The following is a 16,592-nucleotide window of genomic DNA, read 5'->3' on the forward strand; positions in this document are numbered from 1 at the left end:
GGAAGAGCCTGGGGGCGGAGAAGGGAGGAGGCGGGAGGAGGGGGCGAAGGGCTGTAACCCTTTGGAGCTCAGTCAGAGGCGCCCGAGTCCCGGATCTGGCGGCCCCCGGCCCCCAACCCACCAATCCGACCCCTCCCGAGCCGACGCCGAGGTGCATAAGCCCCTCCCCTCCTCACTCACCCAGCCACGCGACCTTTCTCACGTGAACAGCAATAAACCGGCTCGGGGCTCTGGAGTCAAATTCACTGGGTTCCAGTTCAGAAGGCTCTATTTTTTAGCTGGCTGGTGCCGGACCAGCAACCTACACCCTGTGAGTCTGTTTTCCAACTTGCCACAGGGAGAGAACCTAGCTCAGGGGGTGGCTGTAAAGGTTTACTGAGACAGGACAGGTTGAGGGTCTGATCCATGACAGGTACTCAGTGTTCCTTAGTAGCTCTTCCCTTGCCCCAGAGTTCTCCACTGACACCCTGATCTCCCACTTTCTTGGGTATTTAGCCCTCCAATCCAGACTCCGAGTGAACCCTCACCCTAGTTTTCTGCCCTGCCTGGGGCCCTGACACCCTCCACCCACTCCGGGGCTCATCCACTCTGCCTGGCCGGGGGCCCCAGCTGCTGATCGTGGCTCTGCCACAAAAAATTGGGGACCTGAGGCAAAGCCTCCACCGAGCCTCATTTACCAAGTGACAGTAACATCGCCTGGCCCACCTACACGAGGAAAACGATGTCATGAGGATAAATGAGATCATACCTGTGAAACTGCTTTGGAAATTACAGATATCTCGATCGCGTTTTACCAGTACGTTCTCAGTGCCCCTCTCCCAAATATTCTGATATATAAATCCAAATTGACCTTAGACATAATCTACCACGGCCCTCTGTTTTATAGGTAAGGAAACCGAGGCCCGGAGACACACAAGGCATGTTCTCTGCACAGCCGGCTGAAACCTCTGAGCCCCAACTTCAGTCCAAGGGCCTGTTTTGCTATTATAGACAACATTACCACTTTTCTATCTGTCCCCTTGAGTCAGACACCACACTCTGGGTATTTCACACCACCCCGCTTTGTGCAGGATATATCCCAGATGAGTCCCACAACAAGGGTCCCACAACATTCACCCACATATCCTCTGGGCACAATGACTTTCGTAATACCCAGCTAAGGCCTGAGATCCCCCAGCCGCTGAGGTTGCTAAATGCAGGGAGACCGGAGAGGTCTTTGTGACTTGGAATCAGAGCTTCTGGCCCCTTCTCCCCTGAATCTACGATCTGACCCCACCTCTTGGACTCCAGCCTCCGTGGCTCTCCCTGGCCTCCCCTCTTTGATCCCAAGGGTGGGGCATCTGTAGGTGAAAATGGAGCTCAGATGTCCCCCACCCCTGGCTGATGTCACCCCATTTTCCAGCTTCTGAAAAAAGAAGTGTTGGGCGCCTGGGTGGCTCAGTTGGTTGAGCGACTGCCTTCAGCTCAGGTCATGATCCTGGAGTCCCGGGATCGAGTCCCACATCGGGCTCCCTGCTCGGCGGGGAGTCTGCTTCTCCCTCTGACCCTCTTCCCTCTCGTGCTTTCTATCTGTCATTCTCTCTCTCTCAAATAAATAAAATCTTTAAAAAAAAATGAAAAAAGAAGTGTTTACCATATATTAAGCATTCAATAAGTGGTAGCAATGTTAGGAGTTGCACAATGAGCAGAATTCCCAATTAACAACAACTTTAATGTCCTATCTTAATGTTACAAGGAATTTTTAATAGTCTGTGCCAACTGTCAAAGCCATTGTACATAGCCTGACACCAAAAGAGAGTTTCTTTCATTGTTTAGGATAAATGTGTATTTACTTTAAATTTTGAAAAATGTGGTATTAAATTGTTCAATAAAATTCTGTCTCAAAAAGATGGTGAGAGGTGGGTGCTGGTAGGAATAGGAAAGGCTAGTCTCATGGAGGAGGTGAGAATGTGGCCATGACCCCTCCAGGGGAAGAAGAAATAATGGTGAGGGAGGGAATGGCAGAGATGGAGAAATAGGAGAGGGGTGAACTAGGGGATGATGGAACTGGCTGCTAGGGCTTGTGGAGCAACAGATGAAGAGGAAAGAGCACAGACCCCTCTCCCCTGCCATGTCTCCCCCCCCCCCCCCCTCCCACCCCCCCCCCCCCCGCCACACACACACACCCCACAGCAGCAGAGTGATGGAAAGGACACCGGACTCCAAGTCTGGGTGACTTGGGTTCTAGCCCCAGCCCTGTCATCTGACTCCATGTCTCACAGGGAGACAGGATGGGTCATAGCAGGAGATCTGGCTGGTTCTGTAAGAATTAGGAGCTTGGGCAAGTCACGTCACCTGCCAACCTCCTCAATAAGGAAAAGAAGGCAACCGAAAGCCTTTCTTCTCTGACACCCATTCTGACTCCTAACCCTGGGGCCCAAGGGTATGTATAGATAAGACATAAACAGCTCAGGGTGGAAATGCACTGGGCCAGGAGAAACTCCAGTGTGGGCTGTTGGGGGGTGGCGGGGTGGGGAGGAGCTGAGTGAGCTCATCCACAATAGAGCCAGCTTCGTCCTGCAGCCAGAGGAGAGGGGCTGGGGACCAGGAGGGGCAAGGCCCAGAGAGCAGACAAGGACAGGCTGAACCTGAGGGCTCGGTCCGAGGAGACTGTTGTGACACCACCATTTTCCCCTCATCGGCTCGAATCTAGGAAAGGGAAGTCAGAAGTCCTCACGTCAGTGCCTGGTCACAACCTTTTCCACCTCTCCGCTCCCTTCACCACCTTCCCCTTTCCGCAAGGTTCCCGTGGCTCCTCAGGACAGGGAAGATTGTGATGGAGGGGGGTAAGACCAAGGCAGCAGGGAGGTGTCCTCGAAGATGATGAGGGAGAGTAACTTCCGGGTTCCAGGTCTGAGGCTAGAGTGGAGAAGGGAACCGGGATTCCAAAAACTGGGGTTCCACTCACACATCTCTGTTTCTCCTCTACTAAAAGCAGGTGGATTCCTGCTGCTGCTCTCTGCAATGATGAGAGAATAAGAATATACCAGGCTTTGAGGTTCCAGAAGGAACTGGCCTGAGTCTCATCCTCTGCTGCACCCCGCCCCCGCGGACTACCGGGCAGTTGATGGGGAGGTGGGCAGGTGAGGGCCTTACCTTGGGACTAGGAGGAGGGTCACTCCAATTGCACTTAGCAGTTGGAGAGGTGGATGACTGATGACGGTAAGCAAAGTTGGGGAGGGAAAGGAAGTTCAAACCGTGGACGAGGGTGAGTCATCCCAAGCACTGCCCAGGAGGTGTCCTGAGGGGAGCGGCATCACGGCTTCGCCCTCACACCTAACATGGTGGTGGCCACGTAGCAGATGCCCAGCGATGCCCATGGCAGAGCTGGAGGTCCAGTTTGTCTCTGCCAATGCCCCTCAAGAATGGCTGCTTCCATAGTGAAGCCAAGGGCTATGGAAGTCTGGCCCCTCGCCCCACCCTGGGACCTCCAAGGAGCTTGGGCAGTGACCCAGGGACTTGCAGCCACTCCCTGCCCCCTCGATGGTGCCCCCGTACAGCTCTCCAGACATGCCTTATGCAGCAAACGTTTATTGAGCACCTGCCTACTTGCTCCAAGCGGGACACTGGGCTAGACCCTGAGGATACATAAATGAACAAGACTCTGTCCCTGATCACAAGGAGCTCACAGTCTAGCTGGGCAGGTGGACACAAAGGAACAAGAAAGCATAAGCCAACATAAACCCTCCAACAGATGTTATGCCGTGCTATGGGAGTCCAGGGGAGAGGGAAGAGATCAACTCTGGGGAAGACAAGAAGGAGCAGAACTCTTCACAGAAGTAGTGGTGCCAGAATAGGGTTGTAAGGGATGCATAGGAACTCTCCAGATGGTGTGGAAGGCTTCAGGCTGAGGAAAGAACTCGGGCCAATATGCAGAGGTATGAAGGACGCAGAGGCACTGGGGTATGGCTCTGTTGGGGCGCAGGGTAGATGAGGCTGGAAGAGTCCTGGGGCCAACTAGGCATGGCCAAGCCTTTACTAGGTCGGTCTGCTCCAGCCCCTGCCCTGGGAAGGAGAATTGCCCAAGAACTAACAAAGGGGGCTTTTGGGTGGGGTTCCCCACTCAAGTTCAAGAAGAGGAGCAAACATGTCACTGGAAAGCAGCGTGGCGAGGCCCAGGGTTGGCTTCAGTCATCTCTGGGTAGGACGTGTGCATGCCTTTGTGTGCCCTTGTTTTTGTTTCCGGTCGCCAGTGGTTTCCTAGGAAGGTTCCTTGTCGAAGCTCCAAGTTTGGCCTGGCTGATCCAAGGGAAAAGTGGACTCCTTTGCGCTCGGGCAGGGAAATCAGCATCTTCTAGAAGCAGGACCAGAGGGGACAGGGCGGAAGACAGGGCAATTCCGGGCAGGTTCCTTGACCCCTGTTCACTGGGCAATTTCTGTAGCCCCTTGTCCACCCTGCTTCCCTCCCCCACACCAAAGGCAGTGGGGCAGTTCTGAGAGGAAGTCCCCAAACTTTCTCTCATCCTGCCAAGCCTGGTCCCCTCCCACCAGGGGAAGCGCCTGCCTTGGGTGGATGGGGGACACACTCCTTCCCACGCAGGGCTCCTCCAGAGTATAGGCAGAGTAGTCAGTCCGCACCAAGCTGGATGGAGAAGGGCAGGGGCCCAGAGTGGCATAGGCAGGCGGGGGGGCTGTCAAGGCTGAGAAGGTGGCAGGGCCTGGTGGGGGTGAGGAGAGGGATGTGGAGTAGGGGCAGAAATGGGAGGGGAGGGAGGAAGCTGGAGTGGAGGCCACCTCCTGGGCACCCCTGCCCCCTCGGCCCGGAGACCAGTATCGGCTTCGGAACCTCCGGAGCAGCATGAGGAACGTGATGACCAGGAGGTCAAAGACGAACTCAGCCATCTCCACCACAGAGAGCACCGAGGAGCCGAACCACAGGCTCCACTGGCTGCCCAGGTTGGACAGGAGGGTGACCATCTGTGAAGGAAAAGGGCACGCTGATCACTAGGGCAGAGGTGGAAGAAGAGCCCCATCCCTCGTTCCACGAGGCCCTCACCCACCCCTTTTGGCTTCTTGGTGGTCCCCTGGACCCCTTCTGTCCAAGTCATTCCCATCTGGCACACCCTTCCCTCTCACCATGCCCAGAGACCTCATCCCCCAGCCAAGCTCCCCTTCTTCCAACCTTCTCAACCTCACCCTTACCCTCCCATCCTTTCCTGTTCCTCTACCTTCAAGGCCCAGACCCCTGTGGCCCCACAGAGGCACCCCCCCTTGTTTTCCCTGACAGCCACCCATTAAGACCTCCAAGAGAATCGCTGGCTCAATAAGGACATACCGTGACAGAGGGAGACTCAGAATTGGTTTTGTATTTCAGCTCCTTGAAGAAGATGTTGAGTTTGGCAACCCCATTTCTTCGGAGTTGAGGAGAGGGTAGGAAGAAATGGCAATGGATTAACTTCTCAGACCCTCACAAACAGCCTCCCCCGATCACGTCCTCCTCCTAGACTGGTTTTCCCTCCCAGGGACTCCTCTCCACAGCCAGACCAGGGTAGGACTGACCTTTTGTTGCTGATGGTATAATTGTTCTGTCGGGATAGCATCCGGAAGATCCAGTCCTGGAAAAGAATGGGGGTGTCAATGGGGTCACCCCATACTCTTTAGGCTTATAGGGCTGGATGTGGCATCAAACCCATGCATATACATACCCAGAGAAGACCACAGTGTGTTACACACACACACACACACACACACACACACACACATCCCCTATCCCTCCCCTTCCCCACTTTACCTGGGATGTCACTGAGGGCCATCGTGAATAACCGGCAGAGAGCTTGTAGCCAGTCACACTGGGGATGGAGAAAGGAACTCAGTGATTGAGGTGAGGTTCTCCCGCTCAAAGGCTTAGCCAAGTACCCTGGACTCTCCCCAGCCAAGTGGCCAGCTAGCCAACCTGTGCCCCAGGGGACGGAGACACTCACCTGCATGGCTTCCGGCACTTGGTGAAACAGCCCAGACGGTCCGAGGAAAAGGCATCCTGAAGCTTATAGTAACAGTAACCTATGGGTGCAGACAGGTGCCCATTTTCCTGGGGCACCTCCACCTTCTCCACCCCAGACCCAAGAGGTGTCCCAAGATACAAGGGTACCCACATCACAAGTAGTATTACAGGGATGCCTCCTGAGTGCTAGCACGAAAAGGTGTTTAAGAAACTAGGCTAAGTCAGGAAAATTAAAAAAAAAAACAAAACAAACAAACAAACAAACAAAAAACCAACAACCCAGGACACACCTATGTAAAGATGAGTAAGATAGGGACGAAAATCTAAAATCAAAAAGAAAACCAGGAACAACTGTGTAAGAAATATGAGCTTAAACCACAATGAGATGCCACTTCACACCCACCAGGATGGCCATTGAAAAAATAAGTAAATAAGTATCGGGGAGGATGTGAAGAAACTAGAACCTTCCTACATTGCTGCTGGGAACGTGAAATGGTGCGGCCACTTTGGAAAAGAGTCTGGCAGTTCCTCAAAATGTCGAACACGGAGTTACGAGATGACCCAGAAACGCCACTCCTAGGTATATACCCAAGAGAACTGAAACATATGTTCACACACAAAATAGAAACAGGAAATAGAAACAACCCAAGTGTCCGTCAACTGATGAACGGGTAAAAACACAAGGCGGAGCTATACGACAGAATATTATTCAGCCCTGAAAAGGAACCAAGTGCCAATAGATGACACAAGGTGGATGACCCTTGAAAATGCTATGCTAAATACAAGAAGCCAGTCACAAAGGACCACATAGTACAGGATTCCATTCACATGAAATGTCCAGAATAGGCAAATCTGTAGAGACGGAAAGTAGATTAGTGGTTCCCAGGGGTGGGGCAGGGGGCTGCGGGTGCAGGACACGGGAAGCTCAGAGAGTGCTAATGGGTAAAAAGTTTCTTTTGGGAGTGATGGAAATGTTCTAAACTTGACTGTGGCTGCCACACAGCTCCATGATTATACTGAAAACTAAAACTATACTAAAATCAAATTGTGCACTTTAAATGGGTGAATTACCTGGGACAGAAATGATCTCAATAAAGTTGTTACCTAAAAAGGTGGGGGATGAGTCTATGGATCCCCCTTCTCCCCTATTTGCCAAGTTCCAAGCAAGGTTATTGTGTCATTCTTGCTACTTTGTTGCCCGTTCTGGAAGTCCTCCATTTCTGACCCCCAAATGGCTTCGTCTGCAAGGACTGGGGGGGGGGGGGCTGGAACAGCAAAGCGTGGGGGACAGCTGGGCCCTTTCCTCTGGGGAGTCAGGAGTCCTTAGGAAACAGCAGACCGTATCCCCCAGTTCCTCTCCCCCATCCTCCTGGCTTCTCAACAATCAGCATCGTTATTTTTCTCTCACAGATCCTCAAACTCACAGCCACTTAGCAATCATTGGGGGCAGCGAGGCACAGTGGGTGGGGAGTCCCTGCTCTGCACATGGGAGGGGGGACATCACATCACATCTTCCCCCTGGGCCTCAGCCTGCTCATCTGAGAAAGGAGCCGGTGAGGCCAGATGGCCCCTGAGTTTCCCTCCAGCTCTGGTGCGCTCTGACCTAAGGCAGGAGAGATGAGAACAGGAGGCCAGAACTACCAAGTACAGGGCAGGGGAGAGATCTGTGGGGAGCACACCCAGGGAAGGGAGGAGGCAGAAAAATCCACAGGGACAGAACCAAGAGAGGGGTCTGCCCCGTCCCCTTACACATGTGGAGGCTCATCTCCTCCAGCAATGGCCACCAGCAGGAGGAGAGCTGAGATGCCTCCTGAGTGCTAGCTAGAGCCCCGGGGGAGGAGGACCTGGGGAGGACCGGTCAGTTGCACCAAGTAAGAGCATGTGCGCCAGGATTGCCAGTCCTCTACTTTCTAGTTTCTTGTTTGGGATTTTCCTCCCTCTTAGGTTCCTAGAACAGAGCTTCCATGCAGCGTAACTCAGCTATAGTTATAGAAAGGAACAGGGATTTGTCTACTCCTAAACCAGGATACAAAGGAGATTTCAGTGCTCTCCAAACTTTTTTGATTGTGCCCTCCAGTAGGTAAAAAAATTCTTAAATTGGGGTGCCTGGTTGGCACCCCTCTGACACTTGGTTTCAGCTCAGGTGGTGATCTCAGAGTTGGGAGATCGAGCCCCGTGTCAGGTTCTGCACTCAGCGCAAAGTCTGCTTGGGTTCCTCTCTGCCGCTCCTTCTGCACCTCCCCACCCCCCCATGTGCTCTCTCTCTCCCCCCCAAATAAATAAATCTTTTAAAAAAAATCTTAAATGAGTAACTCTATATGTATTGATTTCTAAATTCCATACTTGCTACTATAGAACTGATCCATTAGGTACATTATAAAACATATATAGAAGGGAAGATGTTAGGGAATTGGATAGATACATGTAACTTCTAGTATTTTCTTCCAGCACCCAGTGAGCGGTCTTGTGCCTTGCCCAGCACCTGGCAAGTGAGACGGGGAAGCTCCTGGCAGAGTGTGCACTAGAACCTCAGCAGGCAGAGTGTGGAGTGAGCGAGGGAGACTTTCCTCATGTGCTTTGCCTGCCTTATGCTGTGAGTCATTTTTAAATGGGGCGATTCTCTATAAACACAGAGAAGCCAAAATGCAGGGAGAGAAGCTGAGAGGGAGGAACAGGGAGAGAGGAGAGAGAGAGAGAGAGTGAGAAGAAATTGAGAGGTGAGTCTAAGGGCTGGAACGCAGGAGAGAGAGAGAGAGAGAGTTAGCGTCACACAGGGACCCAGAAGGAAGCACACACTTCCGCTCCAAGAAAGCCCTGGGGCCCAGCGGCAGACCAGGGGCTCCCTGTGGTCTCACCCCAGGAATTATGCTTCCTGTAGTCACAGAACTCCACATTCTTGGGCAGCGGATAGAAGATGTAGGCACAGCCACACTCCTTGATCATGTTCTCCTGGAAGCAGGAGCGGATACACACCTGGAGGAGACAGGGGTGGTGGGAAAGGGGGTTCAGGCCTGCCCTCCCCCCACACAGCCCCAGAAGGGTAGGACAAACCATTCTCCGCACCCCACTTTCCACCTGCAACACACATACACACATACACCCCTCCAACTTTCGATGGGCCAACAGGGCAGGCCTGGGGGATGGTTGCCATAGAAACAGGCTGGTCTCACCTGCTGTGTGTACTTGGAAAGATAAAGGTTCTCCACAGGGACATCACTGCCATTCTTGGTACAGTCACCATAGTTGCCCCCAAGTCTGTCCAGGGCTTCCTGCGCACCCACACACACAATGAAGTCAGAGGTCAGAGGTCAGAGCAAGTGGCCCGGGCCCCTTCCTGAATTCTCTGTCTTCCCTCAGTCCAGAGGGTTTATATCTCCTACCCTGCCAGCCTCTCTGGTCTGCCTCGCCATTTCAGAACATGCCCCCAGGGGCCCCCAGTGCCCATCCCGGTGCTACTTGCAAGGACAGAGCGCCCTGGGAACTCTAGGCACGTCCTGAACCGTTCTCGGCACTCCCATCCACGGTCCCTCCTCAGGTCCCTACTTCTCCAGGCCCTCGCTCCCGATTCTGCTCCTGAAGACCTCCACCCGCCTCAGACCCACTCCACACGAACTCCCTGTCCGGTCTTCTGGCTGTCGGGTCACCTCTCCTGCCCTCTCCAACCTGCGGCTCTCCTCCCAGGCCTCCCAGGCAGCACCCTTGCCTTCCTCATGCTGATGGATGTCTCCACGCCAGGCCGCAAGTTAAAGCCGCCGTCGTCCATGAAGGCAGGCTCATCCTGCCCGTGCACCATCACCCTGGCCCCAGTCACCGTGGACAGCAGCGGGATGAAGTCATTCTGCTCTGTGCGCAGCGTCAGGGACAGGCCTGGGGGTGCAGAGGGAGCAGAGTGGGGGAGGTCTTGGAGAAGTGGGAGGGGACGGAAACCCCCTCTCCCACCTGCCCAGGCTCTAATGCTCCAGGGGAGGGCAAAGCCAGGAAGACCCACGTAGGGATTTGGCGAGCCCTGAGCTGGATTCGGGGGCGGGCAGGCAGAACTGGGACAGGATTCCTATCACACCTGGAATCGGCTCTGGTGCCCATGGGGGCAAAGAACTGAGAAGACTCCTCCCAGGATAGAGATAGGCACGTTGTGGGGAGGCCACGCGGCACACGGCGACTCTGAAGGTGTGAGCACGAGGTGGATAAAGGCGGGTGAGCAGGGCCAGGGGAAGCCCTGAGGCAGAGGCCAGGGATGGTGGGAAGGAGGAAGGGCTCACCATTTTTGATCCCGGGCATGGAAGACATCCAGAGGTTAGAGTTGTTCTTGCCATTGAAAGTGTAGCAGTTCCCATACATCGGGTGGTGAAAGTGAGAGTAATTCCTATCCAGGAGAGGGAGAGAGTAGGATCAGAAAGGAAAGTGTAGGGGGTCAGAGAGAGCAGGCCCTCCAGTGACCCTTGTTTCCTGACCACCTACTATGTGCCAACACACCCCGGGAGCTTTACCCACGCTCCCTAAGCCACTCCAACCAATAGCCTGGGAGGGCATCACCCCCACATCACAGAAGAGGAAGCCAGGGCTCAGAGAGGTCAAGGAGCTGCCCAAGGTCACACAAACAGTGATGACAAACTTGGAACTCAAACACAGGTCCTCTACCTTCTAGCCCAGTCTCTTCCCTCCAGGCCACCTGACCTCACTGGCCTTGTGACCTCTCTTGTGTCACTGTGTTGCATCATGAAGACTTTAGCGGTTTCCTTAGCTTCTCACATGTCTAAATCTTAGTTACCCCTTTGGACTGTGATCTCCTGGAGGACAGGGGTCACACCTCACTCATCTCTGTATCATCTCTGGGTTAACTGCATAGTTCCCAGCATAGAGACAATAGAGGAGATGGATAATAAATAGCGGCTGAACGAATGAAGTGGAGAACTGGGAGGGAACAGAGTTAGAGGACAGAGTGAGACCAGTGGTGGGGCGTGGAGCTGGAGGTCAGACCCCAGGGCGGGAATGAGCAGGGTTCTGCTGGGGTGGCCCTGAGCGAGTCATTTTCTCTAAGCTTATCCTCCTCATCTATCAAGTGAGGAGACTGGAACGAGATGATCTGGACTATTCCTTTGGCCTTAAAGAACAAAAGCCCAGAGATGTGGAACACGGGTGCCCGTCCTAGGAAGTGCTAGGGATGGAAGAAGAGGCTCCAGAAGTGAACAGAGGCCCGTCCTGAAGGGCCTGGGAGCCCTGCTCAGGGGAGAGAGGGCACAGACAGGTCCGACAGACAGTGCTGGGGCGCCTGAGTGCGGCTCAGTCAGTCGAGCATCCAACTCTTGATTTTGGCCCAGGTGGTGATCTCATGGGTCATGGGATCAAGCCCTGTGTCAGGCTCTCTGCTCAGTGGGGAGTCTGCTTGCAGATTCTCTCCTCCTCTCCCTCTGCCCCTCCGCCCCCAAACAGATAAATAAATCTTTTTTTTTTAAAGATTTTATTTATTTATTTGAGAGAGAGAATGAGAGATAGAGAGCACGAGAGGGAAGAGGGTCAGAGAGAGAAGCAGACTCCCTGCTGAGCAGGGAGCCCGACGTGGGACTCGATCCCGGGACTCCAGGATCATGACCTGAGCCGAAGGCAGTCGCTTAACCAACTGAGTCACCCAGGCGCCCTAAATCTTTTTTGTTGTTATTGTTGTTGTTAAAGATTTTATTTATTTATTTACTTGACAGAGAGAGACACAGCGAGAGACGGAACACAAGCAGGGGGAGTGGGAGAGGGAGAAGCAGGCTCCCCGCGGAGCAGGGAGCCCGATGCAGGGCTCGATCCCAGGACCCTGAGAACATGACCTGAGCCGAAGGCAGACGCTTAACCGACTGAGCCACCCAACCCAATAAATAAATCTTTTTTAAAAAGGTAGGGGGGCGCCTGAGGGGCTCATTCGGTTAAGCGTCTGCCTTCGGCTCAGGTCATGATCTCAAGGTCCTGGGATCGAGACGTGTGACAGGCTCCCTGCTCAGTGGGGAGCCTGCATCTCCCTCTCCCTCTGCTTCCCCCCAACCCCAGAACCCTCATTCATGCTCTCTCTCTCTCAAGTAAATGAGTAAAATCTTTAAAAAATAAATAAAATTAAAAAGAATGAAGTGTTGCTACAACATGGACGGGCCTTGAAAACATTGTGCTGAGTGAAAGAAGCCAGAGACAGAAGGCCACATAGAATATGATTCTATGTATACGAAATGCCCATGATAGGCAATCCATAGAGACAGAAAGTAGATTCCCGCTTTCCAGGACCTGGAGGAGGGGAGGGAATGGGGAGAGTGACTGCTAGTAGGTGCAGGGTTTCTTTTCAGGGTGAGGAAAATGTTCTTAAACTAGATAGTGCTTGCACAATTCTGTGACTATGCTAAAAATCACTGAATGGTATACATCTAAAGGATAAATTTTATGGTGCGTTGTATCTCGACCAAGCTGGCATTAAAGAAAAGATTACGGAGAGAAGGAAAAAGCCATGATAAGGGGCTTCAATTCGATTCCGGAGGCCATGAGAGACAGTGGAGGATTTTAAGCAGGACTAACTGGAAGAGCTACAGAATAAAGAGAGGATTTGGAGTCAGAAAGACGAATGGGAGGTGAGGGGATTATAATAAGCCGGATGAGATATGACGAGGCTCTGAGCTAAGGAAGTGACCTAACCGTCAAGACCGAGATGAACTCTGGACTTGCCGCTGATGGGGAGGTAGGAGCACGGGGCTGGCACAGTGAGAGGACCGTTGGGAAGGTGATATTTAGGCGGCAGGTGTAAGCTTCCCAGCAGGTAGCGCCTGTCTTCAAACAAACATGAGGACGAGAAACAGGAACAGAATCGTGCGCTGGCCAGTGTGCGTGTGCCAGGTGAGGGTGGGGGCAGAAGCAGGTGACACCTGTCCCTGCTGCCATGCTGCAGCGACATGAGAAGGAAGGGCCCCTCAGCACCCTTCCTCAGCCTGGCAGAGGCAGCGAGATGGCACCTGAGAACGTGAAGATTAAGGAGCAGGAGGAGAAGGGAAGGCGGAGGTAGGAGAGGCCAGAGGCTGCCACCTGCCATGACCTCTTTCCAAGGACAGAATGACAAGTTCTGGCAGAGGGAATGCCTGGCGGGCAGTGCAGGGGAGTGGGAAGCCCTTGGCTAGGGCTGGCCTGGCGGCCTAGGGCAAGCCACATTCACCTGTTGGAGTTCAAGAGCAATGAGACCCATTTCTCCCTGCAGTTTACAAAATGCCCTCACACTTATCTCATGAACTTGGAGATGGGTATAATCAACATCCTCATCGCTTGAAAAAAAGTGCCAAAAGGCCAAAGATTATATATATTTTTCCCATTTGGTGTATCCCAAATTCCTAAAACAGTGACTGGCACACAGCCCAGATAGTAAACAGTATTGGTTGGATGAACATTGAATGGATCTCATTTCCCACCCACCCCCACCCCCACCCCCATTTTACCAACAAACAAACAAACAAACGGGCTCTGCAGAGTGACGTGAAATGCCTAGAGTCACCTGGCCGGGAAGTTACAGAGCCAGAGCAGGGACCCAGGTTCGCTCCCTCATTCAATCCATGCTATTTCCACCAAACCATTACTGTCCACCTTCTCCAAGAAGATGACCTTCCAGGCACTCTTGAGTTTGGGGCTAGTGACAAAGAGGCCTTAGAAAGATGGAGAAGCATGCTTCCAGCCATTGGAGTCTCAAAGCCAGGGCTCAACTCCAGCCTTCCCAGGGCATCCATATTCAGCTGTCTGACTCAGACCCAGCCCTGCAGGCAGCAAGAGCGGCAGAAGCCCTGCAGGATAATCCACGGGACAGAGGTGTGGACCTGAGGCGCTTTCCTCTCCTCCCTGCACCGAGCATTTCCTAGGCGCTGCCCATATGAGTCTCAGATGGGCCTCGGGGAAGGAGACCCTGTGGGGAGCAGGGAGCAAGGCAGGAGGGACTCACGCCTGATTGCAGGAGGCCTGGTTGAAGCGGCAGGCGAAGATGAAGTTGTCCAGCATGTCCTCCCCCGGGGACGGAGAAGTGTCCCCCAGGCGCGAGAGAATGTTGATGTAGTGGAAGCGGTACCACTCCCTCACTGCATCCACCCCTGACGAGTAAGTCTGGTAAAAGCAGTCCGATTTGTTCTGGTTGCACTAGACACAGAGACCACAGAGTGTCAGAGGGCCAGCCGCAGGGGACAGGCTGCAGGGCAGGCTGAGTTCAAAGGATGAGTGGTCTGGGGTCCCGAGGACTGATAGACAGGGCTGGGGAGCCAGGAGTGGGGAAGAACAGAAGGCAGACAGAAGCTGAAGCCCGGAGGACAGCGGACCAGGAAAGCATGGGCTTAAGGGAGTGGTTGGCCAAGGAGACCGGGAGCTGTACACACACCTTGTGGGTCATTTATAGTCTCCGCGAGAGGGTGGAGCAAACATTCGTCTCCCCATTTTACTGATGGGAAGACCGAGGAATCAAGAGGTTTGCCCTCGCAACTGCACCAGGACGAGAACCCAGGTTTCCTGGCTGTATGGTCCACTCTCCCCAAACGGGGTCTCTCTTCTCTCCTCTGTTACTCTCCCACTTCCGCTTATTCTCCATTTTATTTTTTAATAAAACACTTTTTTTAAGTCTTTTTCCTGTCTCCTTATTCGCTCTTAGGCCGGCAGAGCCCCAGTTCCCTACTGATGGGTCCCAACTGAATCCCACCAGTGGGGCCTGACGATTCGGAAAGGTGCTTTTCCCACAACGGATTTGACTTCCGGCCGCTGGAACGCTCCCAACAGAGGCCGGGGCGAGGAGACCCCACAAGCCGACAGAGAGATGATAGTTATTTAATTAATGCATTTTGCCAGCGGGCCGGCGAAGTCTCGCCCCCCGTCGCTAGGCAACAGAGGCGGGGTCCGGAAAGGCAGCCCAGTCCAGGGCGCCGGCGGAACCCAGGGGCCGGGGCGCCGGGGCGGGGCGGGGCCTCCGGGGGCGGGGCCTCCGGGGGCGGGGCCTTACCAGCTGGAAGCCGATCTTCCAGTCCTTCCAGTTCACTTGGGGGTTGTTGTCCCGCACAATGGAGGCGGCGCTGCGGGCTGGGCGGGCCCGGGAGGGCGGGGCCGGGACCGCCAGGCGCTCCAGGGGGTGCGGCCAGGTCTCCCGGAGGTCGCGGCGACCGCGGGGTTGGGCCCCCAGGGTGTTGGAGGAGTTGTATTTGTACAGGTCGTAGAGCGTCTGCTCTGTGATGCGGTCCAGCTCCTCCAGCTCCTCTTTAATTTGCGTGTACCTGGAAGGGGCAATGGGAGGAGGGTCGGACTGGGGGACGGCCTCGCGTGAGTGCCTGGCCCCTGCGGGCCTCAGTTTCCTCTCCCGAAACCGGTGAGGTCGGTTCATCAAGGAGAAGCCGGCGGGGAATAGCTCTGATGGCTCCAGGGCTCTCTCGGAGGACGGGGGACGTGGGGATGTAGACAAGGTGCTCCGCGGGGGCAGTGGAGGCGACCGTGAGCCCCTGCGGTGACGGCATTTATTACGGCCTGTTTATCAGAAGGGAGAGGCGGGAGGCGCCTGTCTGTGGGGCGCTCTCCTCCCACTCACCCTGGCCGCGATGGGAACCCGGAACTCGTCTGCCCTTTTCCGAAGCGGGAGAGGGTGTGGCCTCGTTCTGCGCCCACACGCTCGCTCGGACCCGCGCTGTGCGGGTCAGGACCTTTGGGCCCGTCTGCCACCCGGCCCCTTCTAAATTAGGGGTGCTTAACTGCACTTCTAGAATCTCCCCAGGAACTTTACAGATGCCGCACACGGCCCCTCCCCATCAAAGACTCAGTTTTAATGAGTGATGGGTGGGGCCCCAACACCAGAAGTTAAACACTGTCCAGTATAAATCATCACATTCCTTCTCAGTACAGGCCCTATTACCATCTCCAACATGAAAGTCCATAGTAGCAGTGCCTTAGGGCTAGAATCTACCAAAACAAAATACACACACCTAGAACTAATCAATTCAACGAGGTTGTAGGATACAAAACCAATGTACAAAAACTAATTGTATTTCTACATAATAGCAACAAAAAGATGGAAAAAAGAAATCACAAAACAAAACCATATTAAATAACATAAACAACATCAAACACCAGGAATAAATTTAATGAAAGGTAGGCAAGAGCTTTATCCTGAAAATCATGCTGAGAGAACTCAAAGGCCAAAACAAATGGAGAGTTACATGACTTCATGGGTCAGAAACTCTGTATAGTTAAGGTGTCTCCCAAATTGGTCTTGAGGTTCAGCACAATCCCCATCAACATTTCAGCAGACATTCTGAAGAAACGGACAGGCTGATTCTAAGGCGTATGTGGAAATGGAAAGAATGTAGAGTGGCCAAAACAATTTTGTTTTTAAGTTTATTTATTTATTTTTTAAGTAATCTCTACACCCAACATGGGGCTCAAACTCAGAACCCTGAACTCAAGAGTCACACACTCTTCTGAGCCAGCCAGGCACCCCTCAAAACAATTTTGGAAAAGAGCAAAGTTGGAGTACTTTATCTGACTTCAAACTTACAGTGAAGCCACAGTTGGCAAAACAATGTAGTGCTTATGTAAGGACAGACAAAACTCACACATATACAGTCAACGGAGTTTTGACCAAAACACC

At 53.5% G+C, this 16,592-nt stretch overlaps 1 protein-coding gene across 3 annotated transcripts in view; it reads right to left on the reverse strand.

Annotated features, from left to right (window-relative positions):
• Positions 1–3,554: 3,554 nt before the first annotated feature.
• SCNN1A (sodium channel epithelial 1 subunit alpha) overlaps positions 3,555–16,592 on the reverse strand; it is a 39,962-nt gene continuing 26,924 nt past the window's right edge. For 2 of the 3 annotated variants that reach the window (XM_025851736.2, XM_073888736.1), the window contains 11 exons: positions 14,961–15,228; positions 13,923–14,113; positions 10,240–10,343; positions 9,684–9,847; positions 9,151–9,249; positions 8,836–8,953; positions 5,961–6,039; positions 5,771–5,828; positions 5,539–5,594; positions 5,315–5,390; positions 3,555–4,956 (listed from right to left, as the gene is read on the reverse strand). In XM_025851736.2, coding sequence (XP_025707521.1) covers positions 4,402–4,956; positions 5,315–5,390; positions 5,539–5,594; positions 5,771–5,828; positions 5,961–6,039; positions 8,836–8,953; positions 9,151–9,249; positions 9,684–9,847; positions 10,240–10,343; positions 13,923–14,113; positions 14,961–15,228 — 1,768 coding nt within the window. In that variant the 3' untranslated portion in view covers positions 3,555–4,401. The remainder of the gene's footprint in view (positions 4,957–5,314; positions 5,391–5,538; positions 5,595–5,770; positions 5,829–5,960; positions 6,040–8,835; positions 8,954–9,150; positions 9,250–9,683; positions 9,848–10,239; positions 10,344–13,922; positions 14,114–14,960; positions 15,229–16,592) is intronic. The other variant, XM_073888735.1, reaches the window with a different exon arrangement.

Source organism: Callorhinus ursinus, unplaced genomic scaffold (genome assembly GCF_003265705.2).
Source record: "Callorhinus ursinus isolate GAN/ISIS: 27379988/994484 unplaced genomic scaffold, GSC_fseal_2.0 scaffold94, whole genome shotgun sequence".
NCBI lineage: Eukaryota > Metazoa > Chordata > Mammalia > Carnivora > Otariidae > Callorhinus > Callorhinus ursinus.